The sequence below is a fragment of the Hippopotamus amphibius genome, chromosome 11 (assembly GCF_030028045.1).
Source record: "Hippopotamus amphibius kiboko isolate mHipAmp2 chromosome 11, mHipAmp2.hap2, whole genome shotgun sequence".
In the NCBI taxonomy this organism is placed as follows: Eukaryota; Metazoa; Chordata; class Mammalia; order Artiodactyla; family Hippopotamidae; genus Hippopotamus; species Hippopotamus amphibius.
Window position 1 is genome coordinate 109,122,396 of NC_080196.1, and position 17,954 is coordinate 109,140,349.

A 17,954-nucleotide genomic window follows, 5' to 3' on the forward strand; every position below is an offset into this window, starting at 1 on the left:
TCAAACAAATTCAGCCCAACCGTTTTCACTCCTGTCTCTGGAATTAATAAGGGTTTTTGCATCCTGAACAAGTCAGCTGATATTAATGCCACAGCCTCCTAGAGGACAACCCGGGCTGGAGGTCGCCCTCTCCCCCGGCTTCTGCGGCTCCTGCTATGGCAGTTGGGAGAGTGACCCCCAAAGAGAACAAGGAGAGGGAGAGCAGACTGAAATAAGGCTTTGTGCAAGTATGAGCCAAAGTAATAGAGCTCAAGTAACACAGGGCATGCAGATATCCTACAAATGAAATGCACTTGATCGTGGAGAATTATACCCGATAGCAATGACAATAGAAATCATAACATTTTGATTTGGGTCTATTTCTTTAGTCATGTGTTTCATGGTGGATAATTTCACCTTCCTTTAAAAAAATTAGATTAAGTATCTTTCATTCATCTGGGTGAGGTGGATGGGACTACTTGAAAATGTTTTGAGTTTCTTAAGAAAACTATATAAAAATAACATTTGGCCAAAATTTTAATGAATTTTTAAAGTGATTTTTTTTGATATGGACCATTTTTAAAGTCTTTATTGAATTTGTTACAATATTGCTTCTGTTTTACCTCTTCGGTTTTTGGCCACGAGGCATGTGGGATCTTAGCTTCCCGACCAGGGATCGAACCTGTACCCCCTGCACTGGAAGGTGAAGTCTTAACCACTGGATCGCCAGAAAAGTCCCAAAGCGATATTTTAAAAAGACAAAATTTTCCAAACACAGGGAAAGCCTGAATGTAATGAAAGAAACTTTGAAACCAAACACCTTATAGGAAAAGCAAAAAGAGTGAGGCAGGTACTCTAAACTTCAGTTTACAACATGCCAACATTTGATACAAGCATATTTGCAGGTTTTTATTTTCCATTTATGTAATGAAATATATAATTTAACAAATACCTTCCACAGGATGTGAAGCTTTTTGGAAAGAGCAAAATGATATAACTGTTTCTGGAATCCAAACATATCACCATGCTTCCTGGATCAGGTGAGTGGAAAATTCTCACAGTAGCTGCACATCTGTAAGGTGTCATCTGACAGTGAATTCACTGCCAATTTATTCTAAGCACAATTACATGAATAGTCATGCAAGAGTAAAAAACTTTCATGATGGAAATATTTTCAATAAAGCTGCTGTCATAAGAAATATTCAGATTAAGAGAAAGGGGAAAATTACATCATTACCAAGTTCATCATTGAATAGATTATTATGATTCATTAAAAAAAATCTTTCAAGAAGTCAACGAAAACAAAATGCAAGAAGTTCATAGGAATTCATGGCTATAGAGCTGAGGCTCTCAGTCATTTTAGGTCTAATGTTGACTACCAGGGAGAAAATGGTTATTCTTTTCATCTGCTCACCATGGATAAATGGAGCAAACTTATAGTTCTTTGTGTGAAATGAATAAATCCAGTGCTTTGAGAGTAGACTTCATGTCTTAGACCAAATCAGACTCACTTTGTAATGGTTTAATACATATTGCATTCCTCTCTTTGCTAGGTGGTGCTGGGGTCTCAAGTAACTAACAAATCCTAATATTTTAACAAAAAAACAGGCTTATTTCATTATTCATGGTACATATCAGCTTGTGGGTTGGCTGTAGATAAGGTACACATCTCTCTCATGAAATTCTGGTGGAAGGAGCCACCCTTATGATAAAGGACACAAGTGTCTGACACCAGAGGGAAGAGGATAAATGGTGGGACCACATACTGGCTTCTTAGACCTGCAAACACCACTTGAGCTAGCATTCAGCTGGTCAAAAGGCCAATGATGTAAGGGATAGTAATTCTATCAGAGAAGATAGAAAACAAGAGCGATCGTAAAAGGTATCACCCATGTATGAAGTTTAAAAAAAATTATCTGTTGTCTCGTGTGTTTAGTGTATAAAATACAGCGGGCTTACAAGGCAGAGATGGCAAATCAGGAGTCCAGGGGAAGAGGCAGCCTGAGGCCGGACATGGGAGCTGGAAAATTACTTGAAAAAAGATACAGCTCATAAGTAACTTGGCTTTGTGACTCAGAGCCGTGAACCCCTGACTCCAAGAGGGTGGGAAGAGGGAGGTCAGAAAGGCAGTAGGTGGTTTCCCATATCCTTGTCTGAATATATCGGATCCTCGGAGCAGAGGTCAGAGAAGGGGACTGGCCAGGAGTCAATATAATTAAATGTTCAATTAAATGTTCAAATACTGTCCACTAAGAGCATGAGATGCTGGTCCTTATCCCCACGCCCCCATTAATCTGTGAGCCTTGGTTTCCTCATCTGTAAAATGGGCATAACAGAAAAAAATTAAATCTGCTGTCCTGTGTTTTTCATGCCCCAGGGTTAACCACACATACAAATTAGATGGGTACAAATTTTAATTAAAATGATCAGATATTATACTCCTAAGTACTGTATGTATGCTTTTATTTCAATAGCTAGATGATATTTCATTTTAAATGTGTGAACATTTTCTAGAAATGCAAGCAATTTTGCAGTGAGCATCTTTATATGAACCCATACTACCCACATTCTATGTAACAACATATACCCAATGGTGGTATTGCTAAATCATAGGGCACTCATTTTAAATGTTATAGACAGTGTCAAAATGCAGTCAAATAGGTCAGACCAGTTTATATTCCCACCAGTGATACATGAAAATCATGTTTTTCTTAGACCATCTGTCAACATTGGATGTTAATCATCATTTAGTTTCTCTAATCTCAGAGGAGGCTATTACATCTTATTGTAGTTTTGCTTTTCACATGTTTTACTGTTTATGAGATTGAGTTTCTTTTACATGGTTATTAGTGATTTGTGTCTCTTTTTTGAATTGATAGTAAAAACAGACATATACTGTTGTCTGGGAGAAAAATTTTTCTCTACCTTTCTAAATTCTTCTTGCTGTTCTAAGAATTAGATTGACATGAGACAGATTAACAGGAGAAAGTCAAACGAATAACATGTATACGTGGGAGAGATCTTGGAGAACTGAGTAACTCACTAAAATGGCTAAAACTCTCACCTTAAATACCATCTTCAGCTAAAGATTAAAGAGCATGTTGGAGGTTTGGGATTTCAAAGGGAAGGCAGGCAATTCACATGGAGATGGAAAAGCAAATGTTTGGTAAACAAATGTTGGCTGGGCCACACAGAGAAGACGGGACACAGAACAGAAGGGACACAGAACAGACAGAACAGTCTTTAGGCCCTGCCTGGAGTTTCCCCCACCCCACACTCAGCCCATATTCTTTGCAACTGTCTCTGTGATAGCACTATGCCAGAACAGGTACTCTATTTAAATGCTTTTAGGCACTTAGGGAGAAAGTCAGAGTTGCTTCCTGAGTCTTTTGTACCTTGATTATCTTCAGTTTGAGATAATCCACATGCCAAAGAGATTTCCTGGGGACAAGTTTTGCTCCCCTACACTGCAGAGTGCCTTATGCTTAGAGAGTTGAAATACAGATTCACTTCTGAACCAAGTAACCTATTTATCCTGGGACACTGGAAGTATCTTTGCTCTTTTATAGCTGTTATTGATTGATTTAAACAAAATAATCAAAAATATTTAGCAACTATTTGCCATCAATATACTATTGGTGGTCCATACTAGCAAAGAACACACAGATTAAATATGGATACAAAGCATTAATATTTAGAAAACTAAAGGCACTGTGTCATCAAGCAAGGGCTCCTGTGTCCATGGCACCAAAAGCCAAACTCTGACAGTGGATATTTGCAGCAAAGAAGGGTTTATTGCAGGGCACCAGCAGGGGAGTGAGAGAGGAGGCTCAGATCCACTCCAGCTTGGTCTTTCTTTGAGTTGAGGGTGTTTTTAGTTTAGGGAATCAGAATGTCTCTGGTTTATGATTCTCTGGTCAGGTGCTCCATGGCTTGAGGGTCTGTTGGCTAATCTTGCCCTGGAGAAACATCCTGAGTTTGTATGCTGATGATGATATCTATAAGAGCAATTTGAGTACATCAATGATGTACTAAAAGAGAAGACTCCAGCTTCCACTTTAATTGGGGTTGAGGGTAGGTTATCTAGGGCTTCATAGGCTCACACTTCATTGGTGAATTTAAAACATAAGAGTGAGAATTAAAGCTCAAAAGGGTATAGCAAACTGTCAAATAGTCAGCTTGTCTAAGTCAACCTGAGCTTTCTTAAAGAAAAAAAAAAAAAAAAAAAAAAAGAACCTCATGGGTGGGGCAGCCGGGCTCTTGATCTTACTTGTATAGCTGGTAAGGTGCTTTTTGGAGATGGATGTCTTCGATGTGGAAGCCTAGGCAGTCAAAGGCTTGAGGCCAGGCAGTAATATTACAGTCAAAAATGTCAACTGTCAGGCTCTTCCATTACACTTTTTACCATTAAAGAATTTAGGGGAGCAAGTGAGGCAAGGTGATGGCCCACCAGGCAGGAGCACTGGCTGAGATGCCTGTGGCAGCCGGGCCTGACGAGGAGACCACGTGCGCCTCAGCCTCTGGGGGCCTGTCCGCCCGGGTCCCCGCTCCGGATCTGGAAGCCGAGGAGACGCTGAGTCTGGGCCAGCTGCCCGTGGAGCTGCTCGAGATGGTGCTGGTCCACGTGCCCCCCCACATGCTGCTCGGGCACTGCCGCTCTGTGTGCCGGCGCTGGCGCGACCTGGTGGACTGCCAGCACCTGTGGCTGAGCATCTTGGACCGAGACCACGCCTCCCTGTCCCCCATCCTCCGCACCTACCTGCCCCCCGAAGACAGCGACCCCAGGCCCTGCGTCCTGGGCCGCTTCTGCGAGCACAGACCCATAGGACGCGACCTCCTCTCGAACCCCAATGGCGAAGAAGGCTCCTGGAACAGTCCGATGCAGAGCGGTGGAGTCGGCCGGGGAGAGGAGCAAAACTTGGCGGACAGGCCTGGGGCCATTTCACAGACAAGCTTACGGTATTCCTACAGGTGTTGTTACAAGGGAGAAATGTTGAACTTGGAAAAGGAGGGTCTGTGGCCAGAACTCCTGGATAGTGGAAAGATTGATATTTGTGTCTCTGCTTGCTGGAAAGAACTACAAGACAGTGACCACACGTATCATCTAGTCATTGGACTTCTGGATGCCAACCATGACGTCCTGCATCGTTTCTTTCATGAAGGTTTTCCCATTCAGAGGCGGAGAAACCGTGTCTCCTTTAAGGAGCTGGGACCATGGGCAGGACCATCTCAGTAATCAAGGGCTTGTAGCTCTCCTGGCATCCGGGGATCTCCTAGGTCCAGTCGAGCGTCCTACTGGGCCCTATCTTCAGATTCTGGAAGCTACTAGAGGAACGTTCTTCCACCAGATTTACTGGCTGCTGCTGCTCTAAGGTAGCCCCTGTTCTACTGAGTGGGGGCGCAGGGGTGAGCACAGGCAAGTGCTGGATCAGGAGAGGGCTCCTCCCCCTCTCCCCACTGCCAGGTCCCCGTGGTTCAGCCCCAGTGCCCTCTGCCCTTGTCTCCTGGTTCTGCATCAGAGGCTTTATTGGTCCCTCCTGTGTGAACTAGAACCTCGTCCCTGTAGCTGAGAAAATTCCAACCCCTAACCTGATGTTTTAAGACTCAGGACTCACAGCTGAAAGTCAAACTAGCTCAAAAAAATGTTTGGAGACAGAGGGTTCTGCCCACTTTGTGAACAACGAAGTGGTCCTCTGAGCCCAACCCTGCCCTGAATTGTATGGTGTATGAAATTTTGTTATTTTGAAATTCTTTTCACACATGGAGAGAATAAATCAGGAATATATCTGCCAATCATAGGTAATAAACATATTATTTTACCAAAAAAAAAAAAAAAAAAAAAAAAAAAAAAGAATTTAAAACTTGGTAGCTGACAATACTGGTAGATATCACTAAGAAATGTAAACCAACAGGCAGAATATGCGAAAGAACACTCCAAGTGACAAAATAAATGTTAATATGTTAGCCTATGTTAGCCTGTGAAAGAAGGAGAGTAAGAATTGGTTATTTCAATGAGGCTTGAAGGTTAAGTAGAATTTTCAGAGGTAAAATTGTTGGGGGAAGTCTTTCAAATTGTAGGCAATACCATGAAAAAATAGGTTATATATGCCAACAGCGTTTTTAATTTTTATTGTAGTATAGTTCATTTACAATGTGTGTTAGTTTCAGGTGTACAGCAAAGTGAATCAGTTATACATATACATATATCCACTCTTTTTAAAGTTCTTTTCCCATATAGGTCATTAGAGTATTGAGTAGAGTTCCCTGTGCTCTATAGTAGGTTCTTATTAGTTATTTTATATATAGTAGTTGTGTGTCTGAATAATGCATTAAGAGAGTAAAAAGAAACAAATCTTGAAATATGATCTGGGCAGTATGGTGGAGGGTGTTGAGTCTTGGGACCTGAAGTTAATACATGACTTGGTGATCAAATGAATCCACCCAGTATTTGGGCAATAATATGACTGTATCACACATACACATTTACGGGTCAATATAGCATGCAGAAACATAACTGATTTTTATCTGATATTTTACATCCTGCAACATTACTGAGTTCATTCATTAGTTCTAACTATTTTTTTGTGGAGTCTAGGCATTTCTACATATAAGATCATGTCTACTGCAAGCAAAGGTAATTTTACTTCTTCCTTTCTTTTCTTGTCTAATTGTTCTGGCTAGGGCTTCCAATACTGTACAGAATAGAAATGGCAAAGTGGGCATCCTTGTTTAGCTCCTGATCTTAGTGGTGAAAACTTGAAAGCGTTTTCTTCTAACTATGCTGTAACTGTAGAACCCCTAGAAGAAAACATAGGGGACATTCTTCTAGATACTACTGATCTTGGCCATGATTTCTTAGATATGACACCAAAAGCACAACCAACAGAAGCAAATACAGACAAGCAGGGATACATTAAACTGAAAAGCTTCTGTACAGAAAAGGAAATAGTCAATAGAATGGAAGGAAATATTTGCAAATTATATATATGATACGGCATTAATTTCCAAAATATCTAAGGAACTCCTATCACTCAAAAGCAAGAATAGTCCAATTTAAAAAGTGGGCAAAGGACTTGAATAGACATCTCTCCAAGGAGGACATGCAAATGGCCCCCAGGTATATAAAAAGATGCTCAACATCTGCCCAACAGCTCTAATCCTCAAGGACATGAAAATCAAAACTAAAGTGAGATATCATCTCATACCTGTCAGGATGGCTATTATTTAAAAAAAAGGATAAGTATTGGTGAGGATTGTTTCCTCACTGCTTTCTGTGTATGTCCAAATCAATCAAATTGTACATACTAAACATGTGCAGTTCTCTTTACATCAATTATACTTAAAGCTGTTTAAAAGATATTAATATGGCAAAAGAATGTATAATTGATTGGACATGAAATGGAGGTAAGGAAAGCATTTTCAAGGCCATAATTAGGGGACTGAAAAATAAGTACAGTAATTTGGAATTAGACTGGAAGAAAGAGATAAATGTAAGAGGTATTACAAGGTTACCAGGTTAGTGCAAAATAACAATGGATTAAGTCTGTGGGTAGTGCAAAAGGGTTAAATAAAAGATTAATATGAGGCTTTTGAAATTGTGTGCAGGATACTTTGGGAAAATAATTCTATGATGATTGTTTTCATTCATTTTGACTCAGAATTTACTAAGAAAGTTTTCTCTTTGTATTCTCTATCACAGACTACTCGGAGACGTCAAGGTTGCAAAGAAACCTTCTTACCGGTTGTCCAAATTGTATGCAATTCTGAATGGCAGAATAAAGCCAGCCTGGGGTTGAGGATGCTCCCTAAACATCTATCCCAGGGAGGCATCTTCAATGGCATCAAGGATGCCTATGCCATCCTAAAAGGGAAGCAGGAAATACAGGTTCATTTACAACAACTTCATGCTAAGTAATGAGCATATGGGGAGAAAAATCAGCAAACAATCACAAATACACTTTGATACAGTGACAGCATGTAATATATCCAACTTAGTGTAAAATACACAAAAGCACTTTCTTTTTAACCACATAAGCATGGATAATAGCATGGATCTCATCCCTCACGTTGTATTATTATTGTTTTATAGTGCCCTTCATATACTATTAATACAATATGGGAAGTTTAGGCTTCATTCATCAAGTTGCATTAGCATTGTATTTTATTATTTTACCAAGCTAATATAACACAGTTCATAATATATCATCAAGGTCCATACTGAACAGAAACATTAATAACAGGAAATTTTCAAGTGCATTTCCACACGGCTTGTGAATCTTTCATGTGCGATGATGCAATGAGAGGTTCAGAAATGTCTGTTGAGACTTCAAGAATATTTGGGACATTATGAATGTGTTATTTTTGGTATTCCGAAGGCATCCCCATGGAAGCATGTCCCATATGAGTCAGTAAATCTACTTTGAGAGTTAACAACATTTTCTATCCCAGCTCTCATATATGGAGGAATGATTCTACTTTAGAGAAAAAGTAGGGCATGCATTTATCCTCTCAGCGTCAGTTTGGTTTTGGCCACTATTTACCATGCAGGAAAGTAATATCCAGTTTAGGAGCTAAACTGTATAAACATGAACTAGTTAGGTAGATGCTCAGTTATCAAACTGTTAGTGCTAATTACCTGAAAGACAAACAGTCCAAGATGCAGATGAAGTTATAAAAACAATTTTTAATACGAAGGAGACTATAATTATATGTGAAAAGATATCTGAATAACCACCAAAATCATGGGGCAAATGATTCATTTTATAGAAATTCAAAGAAGTTTTCTTGCAGGTGAGAAATGGGAAGTTCCGTGGGAGACCATTCTGGTTAGAAACAGGAGGGCGAATAATTTGGACTGATTGTGGAATTTGTGGCTTATAGGAAAGAAATCAGTTTGTTTTAAAGAGGACTTATAATAAATGGGTGTGATAGAGAATCAGATTATATTCTTAAAGATTAATTCTATAGAAATCTGTGAAGCTGTTTGAAGATTTTTAGTATGCTATAAAATGGATAAATTATAATTTTAGGATAAGTCCATTGGTGGTCTTGTAGGCAGGAAAGAAGGTATAAGGAGATAGGAACAGAAGAACAATTGGCAAGACTCCAGCCTCAGGAAAATAACTAGATGGGGAGAGAGAGAAAGTTTATTTCAGAGAAATGACTGTGGTGTCTTAGATTTGAGTTAGGAGAGACTTCATGTTTTGAATTTCTTGTTTAAGGCAATATTGGCAGAATTTGGGACTATTTGTATATTACTGATAAAGAAAATGAAACACTAGTTGGAAAAAAATAATTGCACAAACTAATAAAGTCAAGAAAAAAATAAATGAGGGTTTAAGGGAGTGAGCCATGAATTATCCTTTGAAATATTGGTTGAATGATACCAGGCTGACAAGATGAAAAAAAATTTATAGTTAAATTATGGTTCTTAATATTGATTTGGAATCCAGTGACAACTATAATTATAAGTTAGAATCAACTCAATAATAGAATATAGAAAAAAATCAGAGCAAGTCAAGGATACTTGTCTCACAGTTATGATTTACTAAATATATTTTCTGATGTGAAACATCAAGTCAAAAAACAACAGTCTGCAACTTATATATCTAACATGTAGAGTTAAAATAAGGGTTTTCTAAACAGATGCACAAAGGCCCAATTCCAATATCATAAAGCTGTAAAGCTCCTGTAGCAAAGAAAAATCACCATATTTTATTTTTACCACTTTCAATATTGACCTGACCAGAAAAGAAAGAAATCTCTCTTTATAGCCCCCGTTTCTTTTGGTGGAGAAGATTTTATTGCATTTTTGACACTTATTTAGATCAAGACTTTATATGAAATAGGATTTCTCCCCCCTACATGGTCCACTGGGTAGAATGCCTTTTCTTATGTCAGAAAACATGATATATTTAATCAGTTCTGCCTTCTGAAGAACATGTCCAGTCAAGTAGTAGCAGAATTCCATCTGGTTGAATGCATCTGGGGAGTAGATGGTTTTCTGCACAGCTGATTCAGACAGAGCCCTCACAAGATGACTGAAGTGGTTACAAGAGACATTCATCTCCAGCTCTCTGTCACTTAAAACTGGATATATTACCCTGGCAGCAAGAGACTAAAAGACTAAGAACAAACCTGCTTCTCTAGCATCTCTAGTATGTATGTATATATACATGCACATATGTGCCTATGTATTTACATATGTGTGTATGTAGGTATGTTTGAGAGATTCTAAAATAGGGATTTATTGAAGAGTTTGCAAATTTGAACTCACATGCTATTGAAGGAACAGCCCACTACATCTTTAGTCTTCATATGTGAGCAAGTCACCATGAAGGTGTAACTTCACAACCTACCACTGAGTTTTGTCTGAAAAATCCCAGGCGAGTTGAATTTCAATAATCTCCTTACTTTGTGAAAATTACAGCCATGTGGGGAATTACAAATCATATACAATGTTGTATAAAATATTTTTTCCTGAATGTAATTTCATATCAGTTGTTAATTGCATCTGTGTACTTTCACACACAGTGAAACAGAACACAGTCTATTTCACTAGGAATAGTGTGCATTTTTTTTCTATCTGACATTGCTCTTTTTTTTTACATTTTAATGAGTCTTTCATGCCCCTTCTGTATTGGATTCAATTTTCTGTTCTATTGTGTAATTTAATTGTTTTTGAATTCCACATACATTTAAACACTTATATGCCACATTTAATTTTTCTTCTAGTAAAAGATGATGAAGCATTTACTACAGGAAATATTCTACGAAGATAAACGTTGCATATTTATCTCTAGTTTATTCTTTTCTGTAAATCTGTATGTACGTTCCAGCAAGGAAATTGGTTATGATCAACTCTTTTTAACTCTCTATGCAAGTCTCAGATTTCTGTCAATAATTGTCTCATTTTATCAATCCTAGGATGTAGCTCAACCTGATACACAGAGTGCATTCCCATATGCATTTCATTGTCAATCCTAATAGTAAAAAATTAAAAAGTATGATTGGTTTTATCTTAATTTTATGCATCTTATTGGAAGTTTGAACATTCATGGAAATAAAAATGTAAAAATGGTGCAGCCATTGTGGAAAACAGTTTGGCAGTTCTTCAGCAAGTTCAATGTAGAGGTACCACATGACAGCAAATCAACCTTTAGATGTACACACAAATAATTGAAACTACAGACACTAACATATATATACACCAATGTTCACAGCAGCATTATTCATAATAAACTAAAGGTAGAAAAAACCCAACTGAATGATTCAACAAAACGTGACATACATACAATGGACTGATACTCAGCCATAAAAAGCAATGCATTTCTGACACACGTACACAACAGATGAACCTTGACATTATGTGAAATATGCCAGATGCAAAAGGACATTGTGTGATGCCACGTATATGAGATAATAATATGCAAATCCAGAGAGATAGATTAGAAGTTATCAGGGGTTGGGGGTGAGAGGAATGGAGAGTTCTTGCTTGAAGGGCATAGAGTTTCTGTTTGATGTGATGAAAACCTTTGGTGGCTGAACCACTTGTGAATACAATTAATGCCACTGAATTGCATACTTAAAATGAGTAAAATGGCAAATTGTATGTTCTATATTTTTACAAAAATATATAGTAAATAATAAAAGTTAATGGAACCCTTTCTATTCTTGAATAACTGCTTTGTAATCCATTTTCTTACATGTTTCAGCTAATTAAATGCTGTCAGTAGAATTAATTTTTTGAAGAGACTAATTTACATTGTTACTGCTGCTTTTTTTTAATCAAAGTATAGTCGATTTACAATGTTGTGTTAGTTTCAGGTGTACAACAAAGTGATTCCATTTATATATATATATAGATAGATATATATCTATCTATATATATATCTTTTAAAGATTCTTTTCCCTTATAGGTTATTACAAATTATTGAGTAGACTTCTCTGTGCCATGCAGTAGGTCTTTGTTGATGATCTATTTTATATAGGAGTGTGTATGCTTTTCTTTCTTGAGAAGGATGAGAAGGGTAAGGAAATCATCTTGCAGCCTCTGCACACAGACTAGCTCTGACGTTATCACCCCTACCCCTCCATCAGAGTCCGGCAGTGACCCCCTTAAAACCACTCGGGCATTATTCTTGTAAGAGATTAAATAAACTGAATCCATAAAGTGAATGTCACTGATTAGAGTGACCACAGTCACAGTGCCTAAAAAATGGGGCTATCATTAGACAATTCAGTAGTTCAAAAAGAAAAAACATTATCTTTCCTACGCCAAAGTATAGATTCCCAGAATAAGAAGGGAAATGGTGTCGAAGGTGACTTGTACGTACGCTATTCTTATTAAGCTTTGCTGGACATTGAGATACTGTTTTGCAGGAAAATGGAGCATAGCAAACATGAACCCTTTCTGCTGAAATAGGATTACATTCCCTCATGGAGCTGTGCAGTGCGTGCGGACCACGACCGGCCTCCTTCCAGGGCAATCAGCATCAACAGTATAGAAAAGCAGCAGTGGTGGACTGACCAAAACTTTGCTTAATTTTTAATGGGTGTAGAAGCTGCAATGATCCTCACTCCTAGGTTCCTGAAAAGTTGTGTCAACAGGTGAAAACCAAGAGGGTCATAATACACCTGTTGACAAGAAGGTGGTTGAATATGTGAGCAATTATTTATGGAAAAAATTAATGACACATTTATATCATGAGATTCTGAAGCTCTTTAGAATATCTGAGGGACATAAGAATACCCAATTCTCATTTTTCCTTAGGGAAAGCTGCAGTGGAGGAGGGGATACATCAAATTGTGTACTAGATTGCAAACACAAGTGTCTTCATTTAGATCCGAAGCAGTAGCCAGTGATGTATTCTACATTGTTTACCTTTAGTGTTATTTTGGTCTCATTTTTTGTGTAAGTAAATATAACCTCAACTATATACAGTGTAATCAAGATTTGTACAATCAGGAGGTTCCTTAAAACACTAAAAATGGAATTACCATATGACCCAGCAATCCCACCACTGGGCATATACCCAAAGAAAATCATAATTCAAAAAGACACATGCACCCCAATGTTCGTTGCAGCACTATTTACAATAGCCAGGTCATGGAAGCAACCTAAATGTCTATCAATAGATGAATGGATAAAGAATATGTGGTACATATACAAAATGGAATATTACTCAGCCATAAAAAGGAACGAAATTGGGACATTTGTAGAGACATGGATGGACCTAGAGACTGTCAGGCAGAGTGAAGTAAGTGAGAAAGAAAAAAAATCGTATATTAACGCATATATGCAAAATCTAGAAAAATGGTACAGATGAACCAGTTTGCAAGGCAGAAATAGAGACACAGATGTAGAGAACAAACACGTGGACATCAAGCGGGGAAAGCAGAGGGGGTTGGGGTGGGATGAATTGGGAGATTGGGATTGCCATATATACATTATTAATAAGAAAAAAAATCAACTTGTACACTTTAAATGTAAAAAAAAAAAGACTTGTACAATTATATGTGATATACCATGATTTGTATCTCATCTATTTGGATTTCTAAGGCACCCATTATTCTTCAAGTTCCCTGAGGGTAGAGAAAAGTATGTTGTTAATCTCTTTATATCTCTAATATATGCATATTTGAAACAGAAATTTCTGATTAGGTGAGTTATTAGAAAATATGTGAGGCTTACTCTTGACTTTTATTTCTGCTTTACTTTTGGCAGAAAGGTATTGGAAGAACTGAACTCCATTTTGCTACTTTACCTAATATCTGCACTGTTCTCTTGGTGTATGTTCATGCTGACACGAAGAGAGAAACAATGCTTCTTGTATAAGCTTCTCCCTATTGAGTTACTTGTCCTGACAATTTCTCTGTCCTTTGGTCTAGAAAGGGTCACAATCATTTCAGTTCAACCAGTTGACTTTAAGGCAATATTTCTCCACAACTGATTAGTCCAAAAATGTCTCACAATATTTTCCTCTTAAGATACTGTAAGATCAATGCTGAATTTGAACCTAAAATAATTCAAACAGAATTGTATACCAAACTAATTTATTGGCTAAAAATGGTATCCAAAATGCCATATATAGATAGATATAATAGATAACATGTATATAAATTTAAAATAACTGATATTTTTTATAATTCTGAAGTATTAGTGATAGGAAAAATAAAATCTCATTTATTTTGCTTAATAAGTGCAGCATCTCAACAGTCCTTTAAAAATTTAGATCAACTGCATATATTAAGAAATTTTTCTAAATGTTATTTCTGATTCACTTCTCAGCCATGATAGTCTACATATAGTATGTTCACTAACTTACCTAGAATGCTATAATATAGCATTTTTATTTTTCTGCTTAAACAAGATTATGATACACTGAGAAAAACTTTACTTGGTTTTTACTATTTTTGAGTTCATGAAATATAAATTGCAATTGTTAAAAGCCCATTCTGTCCATGTAAAATAGAAGACTCCTCCTACATGATTTGAGACCTCTTTGCTTTAAAAGAGAATATTTCTAGCTGTGGAAGTGTGGGTGCTTTTTTTTTTTTTTCTGTGAGATAGTTATGATAGTTCGTGAGGACTTTCTATTATGTGACTTATACATTAAAAAAAGAGTGTCTGGCTTATGGTCCACTTGTGACTGTGGACATAAACAGGAGTGAACATCTAACATGACTATGGGGTGTCCCTGCCTGCCGTCAACAGGTATCGAACAGAAATATCATTTCCATCCAGTGAACCTATCATTCTGCTAGCCTTTCCTCTCACCAGACATCAATTGTTCAAGAAACAACCCTGAGAGTTCTCTTGCTCCCTTCCTTTCCCGGCTTTCCCTCTGTTCTCTCTCTAGGCTCTAACGTGTCCACTTTATTTATCTCAACTCACAACTCATCTCGTTACAGCCCTTCCTCTTGGACATCTAATACAGGTTTCTCCTAAATAACGTCACCCCTGATCCATTCCCCGTGCACTGATGGCAACTTGCAGGCCTCAGGAGCTGACTTATAAGATGATGAACTGTATATGCCTTCTCCCTGTGACCTATATACAGTGTCATTTTCCCTATAGACAGAGCACGTGGCTTTGCACATCAAAGGCTGGGAGGGGTGTAGCTCCTTGCATTATAATAAATCCTCATTCCCCACTTGCAAAATATTGCCTTTATCTTTGGTATTTGCTGGTCTAATTGCCAGAGAAGAGATGCTTTTGTCAGTGGTCACAAAATAGTGCAACTGCCTTAGAAGATAACACTGCTAACTGGTCATTTGGGCTCTTCATGCTGATTTCTCAAACGTGAAAATGCAGGGATTACAGTAGAGACTGGGGTGATTGATTTGATCATTAAGGGGAGGAGTTGGGAATGTAGTTGCAAACCAAGGCATTACCAGGGTACTTCTCTCTGTATTCCTATACTCACCTGTAAATCTTACTAGAAGACATCAATACAGTAACACAGGTAGGAGCGTGAATGACTTAGACCATTCAGGAACAAAAGCTTGGGGGTCAGTCTGCAGAGTGTGAAATCCTGCCAGCTGAGTGACTTTCTGAAACTGAAGGAAACATTCATTGTAGAGAGAGAAAAATAAGATATACCAGCCATGACCACAAGAAAAATTGTAGATATGAGAACTGCAGAACTACAGTCATGATGTGTATTTTTCTCTATCATACACACACGTATACATACATATTTATTTATAGAGAGTATACGTAAGCCACTTTGTATTTTAATTACTTTTACTAATCACCTTCCTCTACTCTTTTGTATAAAGTACTGCGGAAGATTAATTTTGTAGCTGTCTTTAATTTACTGGATATTCGAAGGAGACCTTGTAACTGAGTAGGAAGGAGGATGGAGATGACTCAAAGGGGGATGCTGTGCCTTATAGGAGTACAACCTTGGTTTTATGAGAAAAACTTGCATCATGGTAGGCAGAAGCAGAATCGGGTTTTTAATTGCACGGTAGTTTAAATTTCTTTAGAATGTCATCTATGGGTGCAGAATTGACAAAGGGATAGTTAGCCTGGGACATTCGTCCAAAACACACCCATTGAGAGTCTCATTGACTCCTAGGGAGGAATCCAGGAGGGACCTTTCTCAGTATGTGACTTCCCGTAAAGTTCCAGGTCAGAGTCTGCCAATGAGAGGGATTCGCCAGAGATTTAGAAAACAGAAGACACCGAGAAGGCACCACCCTCTGAACTCTTGTTCAGGTAACACGGAGGTAGAAAATGCTTGGAAACCAGCTTTGGGGCTGTAGGGGGTTAAGGGTGACACCATCTAAAGCCCCTCCTCCATCACTAACTAAAATTCTTGAGTTACACAAAAGTGTCTTCGTGAGCTCCTGAGCATATTCTTCTTATAAAGGTGGCCTTTGTGCTCAAAGATACCCTAGTGGCGTGTAGTAAGTCTTCAGGTACTGGCATTGAAACACTGTCCACTTGGACCTAAGATTGGCTTCCATTTTCCCTATCAAATCCCGATTGAGCAAATTGTACACTTTAAATATATGCAGTTTATTGTATGTCAATTGTATCTCATTAAAAGTTCTTAAAGGAAAAAAAAATCCCGATTGAGGCAGCCGCCAGTATTTTACGCAGAGAACACTGCTTCCCAAGCCCCCCAGGAGCCCGAATGCACAAATTAAGGTTCTGGTTCATTTGCCTTTTACTTGAACATAAATGAACTTCACTGTGTCATAGCTTCCTTGAAGGTGCTCTATAAACTAACTCTTTAGGCGGAGTATGTAAATGATGTCTGATGGATTTTAATAGTAGAACCTGTAGGAGAATTTTCTGCCTCAAATGAAATCATTCTGTTTTATGCCAAGTCAGATTCCTGCAATGTCTGAACCATTTCCTATATCTTAAGCCACTTCTCCTGCCCAGATGTGATGACCAAGCCTCTTGAGTCTAGTTAGTACATGACTTCTTTTAGGCTTGAATGATTCAACTGGTTTAAAATTTTATAGTTTTATAAAGTAACGCTATGAGCATCTATATCAATATTTTGAGTCGATGAATTGTGCTTACTGGATTTTTCCAGCACAGTAAATTCTACTCCGATTGTACTGAGAAATGAGGCTTACTGTCATTAAAAATCAATGTGACATTTGTTAGTATCTGCATTTTAACTTAAGGAGTCATTGGGTTGAAGGAAATATCTTGAGTGAAATGAATATACCTAGAAACTCTCCTGGGCCTTCTAATAGCAAGTCATTTCCATAACTTGTTACTGCTGTTATCATCTGTGTATGAGTAGACACAAACACAACACAAACACAGCAAATGTCAACTCTTATGTGGAGAAGGCTACCTCAGAGTTCTCCATAGGCTTTAGAAACACTAAAACATCAGTAGAATCTAAATACTAATAAGGTCTGTCACTGAGTTCAGAAATTACAGGACTCATGTGTCCTTGTTTATGATTAATGTAGATGTTACTTATTGTTCATTATTATGTGGCTATCATGTTAAAATATGCTGTCTTCATGAATTTAATGTTTGTTTTACAAACATTGTGTATGGAAAATCCCTACATCCAGACTCACCAGGGATCAAGTATATAATACTTAAAATTTTAGTCCACTGAAACAGTTATATATATATATACATACATATATAAAAGATAATCCCTAATGAGCAATATTCTTTCTGCAAATTGATGCATCTGGCAGATCTTACTTCTAGGAAGGAATTTCGCTGAATTCAGAGTCATCAAGGACCAGATAGAGACCAACTCATCTGCTAAATTCTGTCTGTATCCTACTTGTTCAGGCTGGGGCTCCCAAGAGGTTGATATTCAGGAGAAAAATGGTGGTTCAGTGCTTCATAACGAGAAATCAACCTGAAACACGTCCATGCTGTTGGGAAATCTGACCAGCAGTTATAGTCCAACTTTGAAATATTTGCTTTTAATATGATCATCATGTCTCTGTTAAATATTTGGTAATGACTATTATTT

At 37.8% G+C, this 17,954-nt stretch overlaps 1 protein-coding gene and 1 long non-coding RNA gene across 2 annotated transcripts; one reads left to right on the top strand and one right to left on the bottom strand.

Annotated features, from left to right (window-relative positions):
* The first annotated feature begins 4,420 nt into the window (after nt 1-4,420).
* LOC130830945 (F-box only protein 27-like) lies at nt 4,421-5,215 on the top strand. The gene has a single exon (XM_057698219.1). It carries the CDS (start codon nt 4,421-4,423, stop codon nt 5,213-5,215), a length of 795 nt encoding a protein of 264 aa, XP_057554202.1.
* A 1,481-nt stretch (nt 5,216-6,696) lies between these two features.
* Nucleotides 6,697-15,537, bottom strand: LOC130831053 (uncharacterized). Its single transcript, XR_009047952.1, has 3 exons — nt 15,408-15,537; nt 7,719-7,840; nt 6,697-6,777 (listed from the first exon to the last, which is right to left on the bottom strand). It is a non-coding gene; the product is annotated as an uncharacterized LOC130831053 (long non-coding RNA).
* Between the last annotated feature and the right edge of the window lie 2,417 nt (nt 15,538-17,954).